General features: G+C 45.8%; 1 protein-coding gene across 3 annotated transcripts in view; it reads left to right on the top strand.

The window, feature by feature from the left end:
* HRH1 (histamine receptor H1) overlaps positions 1–17,974 on the top strand; it is a 129,866-nt gene that overhangs the window by 67,966 nt on the left and 43,926 nt on the right. The window contains exons 2-3 of one of the 3 annotated variants that reach the window (XM_075550026.1): positions 9,061–9,205; positions 10,477–10,581. The exons of 1 other annotated variant lie outside the window; for it this stretch is intronic. Coding sequence is in view for 1 of the 2 variants with exons in the window: in XM_075550025.1 (XP_075406140.1) it covers positions 9,064–9,205 (142 nt within the window). In the remaining variant the exon portion in view is untranslated. The remainder of the gene's footprint in view (positions 1–9,060; positions 9,206–10,476; positions 10,582–17,974) is intronic. One more of the 3 variants, XM_075550025.1, reaches the window with a different exon arrangement.

Raw genomic sequence — 17,974 nt, forward strand, 5'->3', positions numbered from 1 at the left:
GAACATAATGTATTCAACTCCACACTGGGATCCGCTGTGAGCAACCAATCAGTTGTAAAAAGATTTGAATGGAGTACAATCCCCTTACTCAGGTCACAGTCCTGATGCAATTGAAAGGAAATTTCCTCAGAGGTGTGCCCTGCCTCCTATGTAAGTGGGTGCTGTGGGAAGCTTGCTTGCTTTTTGCTGGGTCTGGATCTTGCATCTGGCTCTTTGGTCTCCAGTTCTTTGGCCTTGCAGAATAGAACTGCTCTATCGAGTTTTCTTGACTGTAACTTTTACAGAAGCATATCAACAGTGCTGCTGGCTGGGTTTGAACTGCCAACCTTTAGAGTATCGGGTGAGCTCAGACGATTTGCACCACTCAGGAACCTTAAAGCAGGCCGAGAGGTCAAGGGCAACAAGAGAGGGGGTTTGGGGAAGGAGAACTATTAGATCTAGGGGATATGAAAGGCCCCTTGAGAAGGTAGCATTGGAGCCAAGATCTGAAGGAAGCACACAGAAATATTTCACGTAGCCACCTTGCTGTCCAAAGGAAAGAGCTAATGTGCCACACACCAGCTTCGTTATTCATCACGGGTGGGTGCCAGCCAGCATCTGGTCGCTCCCTAGTTCAGTGAATTATGAGAGGAGCTGAGTTTCCAACTGCTGTGGGAAGCCATGGACTATCAACAGATGCATTAAATAACTGAAGGAACAAAGTCATTTATCGTCACAATTAAGCATTTCCCTTGCTTATAATGATCAATGCCCTGGGTGTGCCCTGGGAACCTGTCTGTGGTGCCCAGTGCCAGGCAGCTTCAGTACTCAGGAGCCCCATCGATTGGGAGCCTGGGCCTTCCTTGGTGTGGCCCAGAGAATGCAGTCCTAGCCAGGTTGGAAAATAGAGAGGCTGCGATGAACGGTGGAGGGGGTGATTGATTTGCCCAGAACAGTTGCCAGGAGCCTAAATGTTTCACACAGGGTCTGAGAAAAGGTTTGAGGCTTTCCTGGAAGATTGAGCTAGTGGGGAGCTGCTGCACTGGATTGAGAGGCCTTGGGCGGTGGAGAGGTTCTAGTCTACCCAGAAGCCCCTTCGAAGGAAGGCCCAGTGGCCTATTCCTATGCGGTTCACAGGCTGGCAGACCCTTTGGTGCAATTATGCAATTGTAGTCTGTCACACAAGGCCACGATGAGTTGGCAAGCCACTCAATGGCTAAGGTTTCAGAGACCGAGGGTGGCCATTGACCTTTCCCAGCAACACCTTAGAAGAAAGACCTGGTCCTCTCGTTCCACCATTGAAAACTCACATTTCAAAATCACCGAAGGGGCTTTGTTTTCTAAGATGCAGCTTCCTGGCCTTCTCCTAAGCCTCTAAACTCACTGCTGACCTAGTGGGTGGCCACTCCATGGGTAACCACTAGGGCTCCCAAGGGGCGGGGCCTGGCCTCTGCATGCCCTCTGAGGATGGAGGGGCGCTGGGAGAGGAGGGGCTCCCTTACAAGAATGGGGCAGTCGGGTTTGTGCCGGCTGTCCTGCCACTGAGGGTGAGTTGGTGGGGGCCAGCTACCCCCCCCCTCCTTTGAGGGAATGGAGGCAGGGAGGAGGCAGGCGCTTCAGGAGTTCCTTCTTGTGCTGGGAAGCACTGTGTATGTGCTGAGAGTCAGTCATTCTTCGGATGAAAAGGAGACGGGGTGGGGGGGAACCCTTACATAGATATTCTGGAAGCAAATGTGTCACTTTCCAATGGATTCTTCACCTGTCTGAACACAATTTTCATGTCTCCCCGGGTGAGTCATGGCAGAGGCTGCCTCCCCTCCGCCCCCTCGCGTTTCCTTGTTAGCAAAGGGCACCCTGCAGGAAGAGGTGAGGCCTCCCGGGGCAGACCTGGGACATGACGCCTTGCCAGTCAGAGGCCATCCCAGAACCCCACATGGCCCTGGGCTCCGGGATCCACATAAACTCCTGACAGCCAGGGCATGGTGACTCTCTGCTTAATAAGCAGCCCTCCTGAGGGCGCAGGTCTGGCCCCCTCACTGGCTTGTTTCAGACTACTGGGCCACAATCCAGCTGCTGTCACCAAGCAGTCGCTAGGTGCCTTTTGAGATTCATCCAGGTGATCACAGTCACCTGATTCTGAGGGGCTTGCTGGACCCTCAAAGCCAAAGTGACAGCCCTACCATGACTTTCAAGGCCTTGTAGGAGCTAACCCTTGTTACCTCTCATCTCTTCTTCTCTCATCCCTTCTCTCAGCACCAGCCACTGGAACCTCCTCGCTACTGATTAACATGTCAAGGGTGAGGCCACCTCGGGGCCTTTGCCCAGATTGTTTCCTCCACCTCTGGTGCCCTTCCCCCTAGATTTCTGCATGACTCACCCCCTCACTTCTTCAGCGCCCTGCTCAAGTGTCACCCATCACAATCACGCTTTAGAACACGACATACCCATCCTAGCCATCTGCAACCTCTTCTTCTGCCTTTTGTATTTCAGATAGAATTGATTGCCACCTGACATCATGGTTGCAAACTTTTATTTTTCTTTCACGTCTGTCTCTTGCTGCAAGGACGACTGCTCCTTGAGACAGGAGTGCTATTCACCCAACATCTAGACTCTGTCTCGGGGTGCACTTGCTGTGAGTTGATGCCAGCTAGTGTCTGGCAATGCCCCATTTGTCAGAACAGAGCTGGCCGCTGTGGGATTGTCAGTGGCTGTTTGGGGGAGTCAATTCCCATGTCTGACTCCTGAGGTGCCTCTGGGTGGACTTGAACCCCACTTGTTGATGAGCAGCCCCAGGGCTCTACTGTTTGCACCGTACTAGGTCTCCAAGCACAGTGCACACCCTTCTAAAACCAAAAAAACTCAGTCACCAGTTAGGACAGAACGGAACTGCTCTCCTGGGTTGGCAAAACTTCAAAACTTTACTGGAACAGACACCCTTTCCTCTTTTTCCCTGCAGGACCCTGGTGGGTTCGAACAACCAACCTTGTGGTTCGCTCAGTAAGTAGCCCACTATACCACAAGGGCTCCTTTTATACGCCCTTACTAAGCATGAATTGATTGCATCCTGGATTTTCTTTACTCGTTATGTGGCTTGGGGCTCTTGAAATTCTCTGTGCCTCAGTTACCTCACCTGTAAATTGAAGATGGTTCTAAAGTCAACATAGCTAACTGCCACTGAGTTGATTTTGACCCGCAGCAAACCTACGGGACAGGGCGGCAGAGCCGCTCCCGTGGTGCAGTTCTCTTTATAGGAGCAGCAAGCCTCGCCTTCCTCCCAAGGAGTGACCGTTTTGAACTGCTGACTTTGTGTGTAGCCCCTCAAGGTAACCCACTACGCTCCCAGAAGACGGTTCTGGCATTCCTACTAGAAGACGGTTCTGGTATTGCACTTGATAGAGGCTCGCCTATTAAATGATGCCATGCCTGGGGATTGGATTAAAGACTCTTCAAGTTCTCCATAAGCGCTGCCTGCCTCTGGTGGTTGTTCAGTGCCCTTGAATCTGTCCCTACTCATGGAGACCCTCTATACAGCAGAAGGAATGCCCCTGTTTCCCATGTTGTGCAAATCTGTGTGCACCAGAATGAAACACTGCCTAGACCTGAGCCATCAAAATTATTATGATGCTGAAGCCCCCTGTTGCAGCCACACTGTCAGTCTATTCTGTCAGTCCATCTAGTTCAGGGTCTTCCTCTGTTTCACTGACCCTCTACTTCACTAAGCAGCACTTTTCTGGAACCGGTGTCAGGCATCCAAAGAAGTCTCACCGTACTTGCTTCTCGGGCTGCCTTTGGACTATTACTATTACTCAGTGCTGAAGGCAATGGAAGGATTTGTAACGGCCATACAGAGTTGACTTAGGTGGAGTGGCATTTGAGCTGGGCCTCTGGGTTGGGGTGGGATCTCAGTCTGGTCAGTATGGGGTTTGTGGTCTGATGGTGCAGGAAGATGGAATCGTGTGAGCAGAGAAGCGGAAGGGACACATCTCAGGGACTGGTCAGGTATGGTTGCTAAACTACCATTAGCTCGTCGCTTGAGAGCGAGAAGAAACAAGCAATAAGCAGATGGAGACACAGTTCTGATCGCCCTGGAAGAAGAGCGGCTAGCTGAGTGGTGCTTTCCAGTGCTGTATGATGATGGAACAACATGAAAGATTTACAAACTCCCTTCTTGTAGCAAGTACTTTGCTGCAGCTGGGTAAACCAGCCTCTGTAATATTATTTCACTGGCTTGTCAAAACCCATCTCTATGTCGATAGAATTAAATGGGTGTTTGTTATTCAAATACCAAGGTTGCCGGCAAATAGCCTTGAATGGCTGTGCTGGTGACAAGCCATTGAGTTGGCTCTGACTCATAGTGACCATAGAGATGACCCGACAGAACACTTCCTGGCCCTGTGCCGACCTTAGCATTGTATATGAGCACGTCTTTGTAGCTGCTGTATCACTCCCTCCACATTGACCATCTTCTTCTCTCTCCCTGATCCTCTACTCTACCCAGAATGAGGTCCTTCCCCGGGACTGGTTCCTCCTGATAGCACGCCATCCTTGCTCCTAAGGAACATTCTCGTTATACTTCTTCTAAGACAGATTTCTATGTTCTCCTGGGGCTCCGTGGTATATTCAGTATTCTTTGCCAACGCCATAATTCAAATGCATCAAGTTTCTTAATTCGTTGTTCAGCGATTGCATGCATTTGAACATGTCATGACTTGGGATGGTGCACCTTAGCCCCAAAGTGACCGCATCGCTTTTGATCATTTTGGACACCTTTTGCAGATTTGCCCACGGCAACATTTCATTTCCAGCCGCTGCTATCAAGAGAGTTGATGGTGGATTCAAGTAAAATGAAACTCTTGGCAACTTCAATCTTTTCTCCGTCCATTGTGATGTTGCTTATTGGTTGAATTGTGAAGATTTTTGCTCTCTTTATATCGAGGTGTAATCTACACAGAAGGCTGCATTCTTTGATCATCATTAGTAAATGCTCTACGTTCTCTCGCTTACAGTTTTATTGACACATAATTTACATATCATAGAATTGAAAAGTGCAATCATTCAAACATATCCAAGTTCCTTTGGCTTTCATCAAGTAAGGATGTGTTATCAGCGTATCGTAGGTTGTTAGTGAGTCTTCCTCCAATCTTGGCGCCACGTTCTTCTTCACATAGTCCTGTCTAGCAGATTATTTGCTCAGCATACAGATTAAATACATATGGGAAAAAAGAAAACATAAAGCTCCTTTATGTACACCTTTCCTAATTTTAACCCATGCAGTTGCCCCTTGTTCTGTTTGGATGACTGTCTCCTGGTCTGTGTACAGGGTCCTCAAAAGTACAATTTAGTGTTTTGGAATTTTTCACAATGCTCTCCATACTTTATTATGAGCCCCACAGTTGAATACCGTTGCATAGTTAATAATTAACCCCAATACACATTTTTCTGATATGCTCTGCTTTTAACTAAGGTCCATCTGACATCAGCAATGATATTCTTTGTTCTATATTCTAAATTTCTGGCAACTCCCTGTTGATGTATGGTTGCAAACAATTTTTAAAATGTACTTTATCGAGCTTTACTTGCATATGACATTATTAGTGATATTATTCCATATTGTCTACATTCTGTTGGACCACCTTTCTTTGAACAGGTATAGATAGAGATTTCTTCAGGTAGCTGTGTTCCAAATTTCTTAGCATCGATAAGTGGGTGCTTCCAATCATTGCATCCATTTGCTGATCTACTTTAAAAAAATTTTTTTTTCTTTTTAAAATCAAAAACAGTCACTGAAACCCTGTGGAACTTTTACTCTGATACAAAGAGGTTTCCAATAGTCCAATGGCTAAGAAGAATGGCATGAAGGAGGAAGTCTGAGTGGTCAGCTTTGGAAAGCTAACTTTGGAAAACCATGTATTTGTGATACATGGATTTATTTCTTTCATGAACACCAAGTACTTACTATGCACAGGACAGGATCTTCCAAGCAAAGGCACACTGGCCAGGACTTGAACCACTTTGTCTCTGTTTACTTTTCTCTCTGATTATCAAAGAGAAGACAAAGGTTTTGTAACTTAAAGAGGGCGAGGGAAGCAGCGTAGGCTTCATCTGACGGGTCAACTCCTTTTGATCTGTGGTGGCCTCCTGGGGAGAAGGGTCCTGAGACTGCAGTGTCCACTCGACCAGCGGAATTCTGGGATGATCAGTGATGTCCACCACCGGCTCCTCCATGCTCCACGGCCGTAGAGTTGAGTCTGACTCCTAGCGACCAAATCGTAGGACAGATGCCACCTCTTGCCACTGGAGGAACAAGCTCTGTGTAGACTGATAATATGCTCACCTAGGGTTGTTTTGATTTTGTAGTTACTCTTGTTGACTTTTAATGTTTTATTTTGAAATAATTGTAGACTTACAGATAAGCTGCAAAGATAGTACAGAGAATCCCCATGTACTTTATAACGCAGCGTGCATGAGTGTGTGTGTGTGTGCGTGTTTATGTTAAGGAGCCCTGGTAACACACTGATTAACCGTCCCAGCTGTTAACCAGTCGGTGGTTCAAACCCACTGACCACTACATCCACAGGAAAAAGATGTGACTTGTTGCTCCCATGAAGATGCCAGCCTTAGGGACTCTGAGGGGGCAGTTCTATGCTGTCATAGTGAGTTGTTACGAGACGGAACTGAAGGATGGAGGGTCTTGTTTAATGAGGGGTGGATGAAACGATGTTAAATGTTTAGGAACGCCACCTCTTCCAGAGGCTCCGCCTCTCTGGCACCAAGGCATTTACTCAGCTCCCTTTATTCCCTTTAATTTTCACAGCTCTCCATAGTGAATGATGAGCCACCTCACACTCACCAGCCACGTAGAGTCAAGAAGCTATTTGATTCTGTTGTAGAACTGAAGGTGAGAAAAGTGCCCAGTTCTCCCCACTTATATTCAACATTGTGTTAGACCCCCTGGGCAGGGCAGTAAGAAAAGAAATCAAAGACATCCAGAATGGAGAAGAAGATGTAAGAGTATCGCTGTTTGCCAGTGACATGTCCCCAGATTGAACATCTCGCCAGGTCTAGAGCTAACTTGCGTAGAGAAATTTAGCAAGTGTCCAGGGCACAAGGCCAACAAACTAAAATTCTGTACACAAGCAATGAGACATCTAAAATGAAAATGGGGAAATGATTTCATTTATAAATCATCTAAGAGAGTGAAATACTTCTTTGGGTTCAATAAATTGAACTGAGGATGTGAATAACTTATACAAGGAAAATGAAAACATTTTCCTGCTGAAAGAGATTAAATAAGACTGAAATAAATGGAAAGATACCCCATGTTCATGGGTTGAAATGCTAATATCACTAAGATGTTAATGTTACCCAACATGATCCATAGATTTTTCAAAATCCCAACAGACTTCTTTGCAGTAAATAGAAAAACCAATCCTAATTTGATACTTATTTGGTTCCTTCTCCAAGCATTTAACTTTGTTTCCATAGGGAAAAACACACACACTTTTTTTGGTATTCATATTTCACTTCCTTGTTTTTATGTAATTCACTATTAAAATGTCCAATGAGGCGGAGAAGGGAGGGAGGGGGAGGGAAAAAAAGGAAAATGAGCTGATTCCAGGAACCCAAGTGGAAGGCGAATTTTGAGAATGACGAGGGCAACGAATGTATGAGGGTGCTTTACTCAATTGATGTATGTATGGATTGTGATAAGAGTTGTATGAGCCCCAATAAAATGATTTATTAAATTTTTAAAAAGTTAAAACAAAAAAATGTCCAGTGAATACCACTAGAATAGAAGTTTGGAAATAGCACTAACTTTTACTCATTATACCTAAATAACTCAATGGTTTGGAACAGAAGGTTGAAAAACCAGAGATTGTATTGGCTCACTGTGCTTTATAATATCTGGGAGGCTGGGGGTTAATCCAGTGAATCAGTTAAGTAGAATTCAGTTAAGAGACTATGTCCTACAAATAGTTGTCACCCAATCACAATTGGGTAAGCACTTGGCTACTCACCAAAGGGTTGACAGTTTGAATCGATGCAGAGATGCCTCGAAAGAAATGCTTGGCGATCTACTGTCAAAACTCAGCCATTGAGAATACCATGAAACCTTAAAGAACAACAGTTCCTCTCCGAAACACTTCACAGCATGCATGAAACTGGAAGGCATTTTGCCGAGTGACATTGTCGTTAGGTGCGGTTGACTCAGAGGGACTATATGCACAGCCAAACAAAATACTGACCAATCCCGTGCCGTCCTCACAATGGTTGCCGTTTGAGTCCGTTGTTGCAGCCACAGTGTCCATCCACCTTGTGGAGGGCCTTCCTCTTTCTCACCAGCCCTCTACGTTACCAAGTATGACGTCCTTCTGCAGTGACTGGGCTCTCCTGGTAACGTGTCCAAAGTACACGAGACGAAGTCTCACCATACGTGCGGCTAAAGCTCACTCTAGCTGTACTTCTTCCAAGGGGGGTTTGTTTGTTCTCTTGGCAGTCCATGGTATATTTAATATTCTTCTCCAGCACCATGATTCAAACGCCCCATTCTTCGGTCTTCCTTATTCGATGTCCAACTTTCCCATACATATGAGGCTATTGAAAATACCATGACTTGGACCAGGGGCACGTCAGTCCTCAAAGTAACACCCTTGATTTTCAACACTGTAAAGCAGTCTTGTGCAGGAGAAAATTCCCCGATGTAATGTGTCATTTGTGCTCTTGACTGCTGCTTCCACAAGCGGTCATTGTGGATCTAAGCAAGATGAAATCCTGACAACTTCCATCTTTTCTCCGTTTATCATGATGTTACCTATGAGTCCTGATGTGAGGATTTTGATTTCTTTACATCGAGTTGTAATCCATACCGAAGGCTGTCATCCTTAATTTTCAACAGCAAGGGCTTCAAGTCTTCCTCACTTTCGGCAAGCAAGCTTGTGTCACCTGCATATCGCAGGTTGTTAACCAGCCTTCCTCCCATCCCGACGCCATGTTCTTCTTCCTGTAGCTCAGCTTCTCTGATGATTTGTTCAGCATATTGATTGACTACACAAGGTGAGAGAATACGTTTTCTAATTTTAGACCATGCAGTCTTCCCGTGTTCTGTTCCCACAACTGCCTCTTGTTCTGCTCTGTCACCCATGGAGTCACTTCCATGATAACTGCCGAGAACGGAGCAGGAAGATGGACGACAGCGCAGTGCAGTCAGCCAGGAATGACTTTACAGGTCAGACTTCTCCGTGCTTTCCTAAGACAGCGTGTATCAAAGCATTATAAAGAAATAAAAGGGATGAATTGGGAGCCTAGAAACGCATATCCCAAATCTTAAAATGGGAAGCATATTGGTCTAAGAAAGCACCTTTGGGTAGTAAAACAACTTGGAAAGATGTAAGAAGTGACGACTTCGGTCAAGAAAGGGGCTGCAGGTAGGGAAGGAGGGCACTGGGAGTCGGGGGTCACCCAGATGGGACTTCCAATGTGACCAGCAAAGGGTGTTCTTTTTCTGAACCCAGTTGGTGGTTGCTACATGATAATCCACTAATGCACACACTCGATTTGGCATGGTTTTCTGTATTGCTTCATATTAAAACAGACACAACACCTCTCGATAAGCCAGGGACAAACAGATCACGAAGTCACACAGACCTGGGTATCGTCCAGGTTCTACCCTTGTTAACTCGGTGACCCTTAGCAAGTTAACCTCTCTAAGCCTCAGTTTTCTCATCTGGAAAAGAAATTCTGATAATACTTCCTGCCCACATTGTGTGGGAAATTAGTAAGAGAATGCATATAATTCCCTTAACGCAGTGTCTCGCCAAGAGTCAGCCTTAAAGTGTTAGTTGTTATTGGTTCTGAAAGAGCTGGGTTTAAGAAGCCCAGAGGACCAACTTCACCTCTAATCCAGACATGCTGGGTGTTCTTACTAAACGCAGCTCTGAGGTAACACATCCTGGTTTTCTTGTAACCCCAGAATGATGACACTGAGGTCTTTCGATCTCAAGTAACCTGCCCACTGGAGCAAAGAGTTGACATGCTTAGCTGCTCTCCAAAAAGTTGGAGGTTGAGTCCACCCAGAGGTGCCTGGGAAGAAAGGCCTGGCAATCTTCAGAAAAATCAGCCACTGAAAACCTTACGAAACCCAGTTTGGCTCTGACACATTTAGTCCCTATGAGCTAGAGCCGACTGTATAGTTTCCTGACTGTATGGGGAGAAGGCTGAGTAAGGTGCACTCCACTAGGTCCTCGTGTGCAGGACAGACCTCTTGTGAACACCCACCCCTTAGGCTGGTGTTCTTGTTAGCTGCCTTGGCATCGTGGGACTAACACTGCCACGTCTCATGCCATCCCCATCATTGACTGTGGCTCTAAACCATTGGGACCTATGGGGTTTTCACTGGCTGATTTTTTGAATATAGGTGGCCAGACCTTTCTTCCAAGTCAAAAATCACTGCGGAAACCTCTCAGACCATCATAACAATAAACAAGCCTTTACTGACAGGTGCGTGGTGGCTGTTTATGGGCTGCGTCGATCAGAAATCGAACCCAGATCTCCTACAAGGAATGTGAAAATTCTACCCCAAGCCCCCTACTTCTGAGGAACTGAGTGAGTCACAAAGCAGCAGGAGGAAGGTGATGGGGTGAGGGTGGGGGATCCGGATTGGACCAGCACAAGAAATCAAAGCAGGCAGTCTGTGCACAGTCCCAACTTCCCTGGATTGGGAAAAGTTCTCTTGGCAACAACTTGGGGAAAAGGTGATTGTCTTCCATTTCCTAGTCTTTGTGTTTTCTTACGAAGCTAACGGTTCTTGGGTGATTACAAATCCCAGGTGTTTGGTGGAATTTTAACTGAAATGCGATCAATCTGTCACTCATCCGTTTGCCCAGCCTCCTCCTTCCTCCTCACTGCACTCCTGTGTTTAAATCGCTTCCAACCAGTGGAGACATTTCGTGCGTTCTGGAAAACAAGACGAAGGAAAAGCAATCGAGAACATTGGGACTCACAAAAGTGCTCATTTAGGAAGAAGGTGGCAGAATGGCAGGCAGGGTGGACACTGTGATCTAAGAGCTGTGGCATGCTCTACCACCGGGGCAGACTCCTACCGATGTGGAGACAGAAGAGAGAAGAGGTGGAATCCTCTGCCCAGTGGGGTTCGGAGCCGCGGGATGCATCCACCCTCTATGGGAGATAACCCTTCTCTCCTCTTCTAGTTGAGATGCCTCTCCTTGCCCCAGCAACCAAGCACACAAAATAAAAACCTGTCACCATCGAGCCGGTTCCAACTCCAGATCACCCCGGGGATAGGTAACAGAGTAGAACTGCTTCATAGGGTTTTGCGGGGCAGCTAAAAGCTTTACAAAAGCAGACTGCCAGGCCTTTCCTCTGCAGTGCAACTAGGTTGGCTTGAACCTAGTTAATAGTCAAATATACACCGTTCTCGCCACCCAAGGGCCTTCCAGCACCTTGTAGTCATGGTGTGCCAACCCCATCAGATGGACAGAACTGTTCCCTTGATGTTGACAAAAGCAGATGACCAGGTCTTTTCTCCCAAGGTCTGGCTGAGAGGTGAAGGGCCGAGCACTTTGACCATTGCACCGCCGGGCCTCCAGTCACGTTCCCTCGCAGAGTTAGGTGCCAGAGTGGGCTCTGACGACTGACAATCCCATGTCCAACCGCCAGGATCACCGCCCCGTTCCGCACCAGCCTCACTAGGGTCCTCGCTTTTCAACCCACTGTTGCAGCCACCGTGTCAATCCACCTCATTGAGAGTCTCCTTTTTCATTCACATTCTCACTGCCGACTCACCGTGACCCTATGGGACAGGGTAGAACTGTCCTCGTGAGTTTCCAAGACTGTACCTCTTGATGGGAGGGGCAGGTAGTTTTGAACTGCTGGCCTTGAAGCTCACAGCCCACTGTGTAACCACTCCACCACCAGGGCTCCACCTCACGCACATCAGCCACTCGATAACTGTCCAGATACGTCAGAAAGGATTTTCCCATTTCAGAGTCAATCCCTTAAAGAGTTGTCTGGATTTGTCTAGCTTTGTTGTTTTCAAATGGTGCTGAGAGGACAAAGAGGGGAGAAGAGTCAAGTAGATGGGACTCCAGGTCCCACACTTGTCCACGCCAACTAGAGCAATCTGGTTTTTTTTTTAATTTGTTTTGTATAAAACATGAACTAGTAGTTGTGCTACTGGGACAGGGGAAGGGGGTGTGTTTGAAAACCTCTAATCAGTACAATTCCCATGATTGACAGCAGAGACCCCGCGTAGTTGGGAGAGGGACTCAAAGTCACACAACGAATTCATCCGAATATTTACTGAGCATCTACTATGGGGCCAGGTGTGTTGCTTAAAAAGGTGAGCGCATGAGCCCCCTGCTCTGAATAGTGTGCTCCTCTCTGGGATAGCACCCCCTGAAGTCTGGGGACAGCCCCAATATATGCTGTCCCTGCAGGCAGAAGAAAACAGCTATTTTTTCTGCTCGGTAACTCCTTCAGCCATCACCCATTTCATCTTGCTAGAAGTCCTGCCTCCTGAGCACAGCAGGCTGAAAGCTGATGAAGTATCGTTCCTGCTCCCAGGGAGCTCCCGCCCGGTGAGCTCTGCGCGAATGGCCACAGCACAGGGCCAGTGCTAAATGCCACATGGACAGACTGATTGAGTGCCTGGAGTTTGGCCTGAGAGAGGGAAGAGATCTATCTAGCCGGTGGGGGGTAGGAGGGGTGGAGATGGTGTGAGAGCTGTCCAATCTGTTCCCTTCTCATCTTGTAGGTTAAGAATTTGGGTATTAGAGTCAGGCAGGCCTTGCTTCAGAGCCCAGCTGGTCATCTTACTGGGTGAGCTGGAGCAAGGGATGCAGCTTCCAGAGACTCATATGAAAATTATGGGTGGTAATAACAATTCCTATCTCATTCTATCTAGAGGATTCAGTGAGATAATGCAAGTCTGGTTCTTTGTCTCAATCAATGTAACTATGAGATCTTAGCAGAAAGTGGGAGAGAGGCACCCCAGACAAAGGGCACTGCCCGGCAAAGAGGCAGGGGGAGGGCAGGCAGCTTTAGCTGGTTGTCCTAGTGTTGGTACAAGAGCGCCGGACAGAAGGAGAACGCAGTCATCTCATAGGAAAGGTGGACTGGGGCCAGCGGACAGAGGGGACTCTCCAGTGACCACCAGGGAGAAGGTGATAGGAAGATGAGGCGGGTGGTCTGAGTTTATTGGTGAGCAGAGAAGAGGTAACTAAACAGTTGTGCCTGATTGCCAGAAGTGGCGATTTGATAAAGAGCTATGCATTCAGAGGCTGCAGAGAGTGATTCTAAGGGGAGGAGCGCCAGGAGGAAATTTACATAAGATTTCCAGCAGACATGAATTACCTTTAATCGTGTCCTTCACTGACCACCACCGGTGAGCAGATAGTCAACCACTTCGTCTCTGCAACAACCTGGTGAGATAGCGTACTAGTCTTAGCCCCATTCTGTAAGAAGTCAAACTGAGGATCAGAGAGATACAAAGACGTCTGGGTTCATACCCAGAGGAGATACAGCAGGGAGCCTTGTGTTCTCCCTCCTCTCTCGTTTTCTTTTTGCTTTTGAGAAAAAAACAACAACAACAAAATAATTTACATAAGAAAAAATGGTTCACATTGTGCAACCACCATCAATAGCTAATTCCAGAATATTCTTATCAGCCATTAAGAAGCCTAATACCTGCTCACGGTCTCTCTGTATTCCACCTGCCCTCCAGCCCCTTTCTGTCCCTGTGGATTTGCCTTTTCTGGACATGTCATGCAAAGGACTCTGGTTATTATCTCTTTCTGATGTTGATCATCTTCGTGAGGTATGATGTGGTACCTCACTGTGGCTTTGATTTGCATTTCCCTAATGACTAAGCATCTTCTTCTGTGTTTACTGACTATTTGCATATCTTCTTTGGAAGAATGACTAATCAAATCCTTAGCTAATTTTTATAAATTGGCTTGTTGCCTTTTTAATGTCGAGTTCTAAGAATTCTTTATATAACTCAGATAAAAAGGTCCAAACCAAAGCTACTGCCAGTTGATTCCATTTCACATTGACCCTAGATTACTTGACCCTGAGCAGACAAGACTTGGCAAATATATGCTCCTGTTTACTGAGTTGGCTTTTAACTTTCTTGATGGTGTCCTTTTATGCACAAAAGTTGTTAATCTTCAAATTATTTTTCCTTTAGTTGCTTCTGCTGTGGGTGTTATTCATAGGAATCTAGTCAGTTTTGCCTTTCCATAGAATAGGGAAACTATCCATTTTATCTAATCCAAGATCATAAAGCTTTACTTCTATGTTGTCTTCTACAAGTTTTATAGGTTGAGCTTTTACATAAAGTCTTCAATCTATTTTCACTTAATTTTTGCACATGGTGTGAAATAGGGATCCAAATGTTTCTTATGTATGTAGATATGCATTTGTCTCCGTGCCATTTGTTGAAAAGATTGCTTTTTCCACTAAGTTATATTTAATTTGCTTGATGAAAATCAGTTAATCATAGATGGATGTGTTTATTTCTGGACTCTCAATTCTCCATTATTCATCTATACATCTGCCCTTATACCAGTAGCACATACACTTCAGCTTTGTAGTAGTAGGTTGAAATTGGAACGTGAGTCTTCTACTTTGTTCCTCCATTTATCAGTTTCTACAAAAATTGGAGGCAAAAAGGCAGTTGGAATTTTAAAAGAGATTGTATTTAATTTGTAGATAAATTTAGGGATGATTATCTTCTTCTTTTTAATCATTTTATTGGGGGGTCATGCAGCTGTTATCACAAGCCATCCATCCATCCATTGTGTCAAGCACATTTGTACATTTGTTGCCATCATCGTTCTCAAAACACTTGCTTTCTACTTGAGCCCTTGGTATCAGTTCCTCATTTTCTCCCTCCCCCACCCTCACTCCATCATGAACCCTTGATAATTAATATATTATTATTATTTTTCATGCTTTACACTAACCAGTGTCTCCCTTCCCCCATTTTTTTCTGTTGTCTGTCTCCCAGGAGGGGGTTAGATGTAGATCATTGTGATCAGTTCCCCTTTTCTACCCCCACTTTCCCTTCCCCTTCTGGTATCACTACTCTCATTATTGGTCCTGAGGGGGTTATTTGTCCTGGGCTCCCTGTGTTTCCAGCTCTTCTCTGTACCTGTATACATGCTCTGGGATGGTCTTCTTAACAGTGTTGTTCCAATCCATAAACAGAAATGTTTTCCACTTAGTTTTTCTTTATTTCTTTCAGTAACATTCTATAGTTTTTAATGTACAAATTTTAGTCTTTTGTTATAGCTAATCCCAAATATTTTACTCTTTTCAAGATTATTGTAAGTGAAACTGTTCTCTTACTTTCACTTTTGGATTGTTTATTTCTAGTGTATCCGGAATTTTCTGTATTGATCTTGTATTCTGTCAGCTTGCTGAACTCCTTGATTAGCTTTCCTGGGTTTCTTGTGGATTGCTTAAGGTTTTCTGTATATTAGCTAATGACATCTGAAAAGACACAGAAATTGTGCTGCTTCTGTCTGGAGAGATTGCCTTTTGCTTCATGTTCTTGCCGAATTGTTGGGCTGCCTCTAGCTCCTTTGCTTGCTGACTCGCTGGCATCACAGGGAGGGGCAGACCCTCCTTTGGAGAACCTGGCCAGATAAGGGAGGATATGTGCAAACAGCCATGTAAGTGGCAGGATCGATCTCACAAATTCAGATGTGAAACCGGCCTCCCATGGAATGAGCGGGGAGAGGAGGAGAGGGAACTGTCAACTCTGGTGCATATTTCTGGAACATTCAGGAACTATCGAGTACCCCCTGGGTCTTGGGGTGGAAAACACAGCTCACTTTGGCATCCATAGCCTAGAAAGAGTCTGATCAGTCAGGAAGGAATTGCAGTCCAACTTGATAAAGATGATAAGAGAGATCTGTACAAAGTTCAGGAAGCCTTTAGCAGAGATTGTCTGGTGGAACTGAAGAATTCTATCAAGGCAGTGGCATCCGGACTGCGTTATGAAGAATTCATTGCGGTCTCATGAGGGTGAGAGGGATGCAGAATGGAAAGGTGCCCTTGGTTGAGAGAGCAGTGTTTGCAAAGGTATGGAGTGTGAAAGAGCAGGATTCGAACTCATGGCGAGCCTCCTGCACGGGGCACAACAGCCCCAGTGGGTTTGGGAAGCTGTAAGTCTTCACAGGAGGAGACAGTCTAATCTTCCTCCTGCAGAGCAACTGATGGGGTCCAGTGGCCCACCTTGCACTCGCAGCCCAAGACACCACTTACCTGTTTAGAGAAGATGAAGTATCAGAAGAGGCTTCCTAATACCTTAGAACCATATAGAAAAGGTCCCTGTGTGATAGCACCTAGTAACATAGGATTAACATAGCATACAGGTGGCCCTATGGGTGAAGCATCGACTGCTACCTGCAGTCTCTGGCTGTTCCTTGGGAGAAAGATGAGGCTGTCTGCTTCCCTAACAGTTTATTTTTGTGGTTAGGTGCTATCAGTTTTGGCTCATCCCAACCCTAGGAGCAACAGAACGAACAGTTGGTATGGTCCAGCCCATCATTGCATCCACTGGGTCCATCCATCTTGATGAGGGTCTGGTTGGTTGGGTTTTTTTTGCTGCCCCTCTACTTTACCAAACTTCATGTCCTTTTCCAGAGCCTAGTCTCTCCTGCCAACATGTCCGTAATCCATAAGACAAAGTCTCTTCATCTTCGCTTCGAATAAGCAGTCTGGCTGTATTTCGTCCAAGACCCATTTGTTTTCTTAGCAGTCCATGTACTTTCAATATTCTTTGTCAGCACCGTAATTCAAAAGACTCGATTCTTCTTCAATCTTATTCAATGTCCAACTGTCATATGCGTGTGAATCGATTGAAAACACCATGATTTGGGTCAAGGGCCCTTTAGTCCTCAGGAACATCCTTGCTTTTCAACACTTTAGGGGGGTCTTGTGCAGCAGATTCACCCACCGCAATGTGTCATTTGAGTGCTGCTTCCATGAGCGATGATTGTGGATCCAACCCAGATGAAATCCTGGACAACTTCAATCTTTCTCCATCTATCATAATGTCACCTATTGGTCCAGTTGGGAGGGTTTTGGTTTTCTTTACAGTGAGTTGTAAACCACACTGAAGGCGGAGGTCTCTGATCTTCATCAGCAAGTGCTTCAAGTCCCCCCCACTTTCAGTAAGCAAGGTTGCATTATTTGCATATTGCAGGTTGCTCATCAGTCTTCCTCCAATCGTGATGTGGTGTTCTTCATATGAGTGAAGAAGATTTAAAGATGTTGCCATCTTTAAATTCCCCCCCTCCCCCAAGATTTATAACTTTGGAAACCTTATGATTGGGAACCTGATCATTGTGCTTTGGATTCAACTGGAAGGCAGTGGAGGGGAATTCGGTCTTACAGGTCTCCCTCAGTGTCACTCTGTTTGACTGCTTGTTTCCTGGACGTTTTCTAAGCTGGTTAGAATAATGAAGGCATTGGAGAAGCCAATTTAAATTCCAGATGACATCGCACCCTCCAGGAGATCAGAAAAATTCAAGAGTAAGTGAGAGAAAGAAAGGGAGAGAAAGTGGGGAGCCAATTCAAGCTAAAGTTTTTGAGAAGGAGGAAACCATCTGAGGAGAACCCATTGCCAACGTAGGTGACCCTGTGGGGTCTTAGAAGAGAGAGAAGAGGCCTTCAGGGTATTTGTCTCTTTCCAAGCCCTTGGAGCTAAGACATTTCCCTTTTTCTTCTCCTGAAAATGGTGATTCTGCTTCTTTGGATTTTGATAGTAGATATAGACTGGATACAAGGCAGCCCAGTTTTATTCTTATTATGCAGTTTTGATGGGGGGGCAATTATATTCTAAGGGCAGTGGGGAGCTGCTAAGGAGTTTTGATTGAAAGCGTTGAAAGGATTTGTGCTTTTAGAGAGATCATCTGGTTTCTGTGTAGAGCAGCGGTTCTCAGCCTGTGGGTTGTGACCTCTTTGG

Source organism: Tenrec ecaudatus, chromosome 5, assembly GCF_050624435.1.
Source record: "Tenrec ecaudatus isolate mTenEca1 chromosome 5, mTenEca1.hap1, whole genome shotgun sequence".
NCBI lineage: Eukaryota > Metazoa > Chordata > Mammalia > Afrosoricida > Tenrecidae > Tenrec > Tenrec ecaudatus.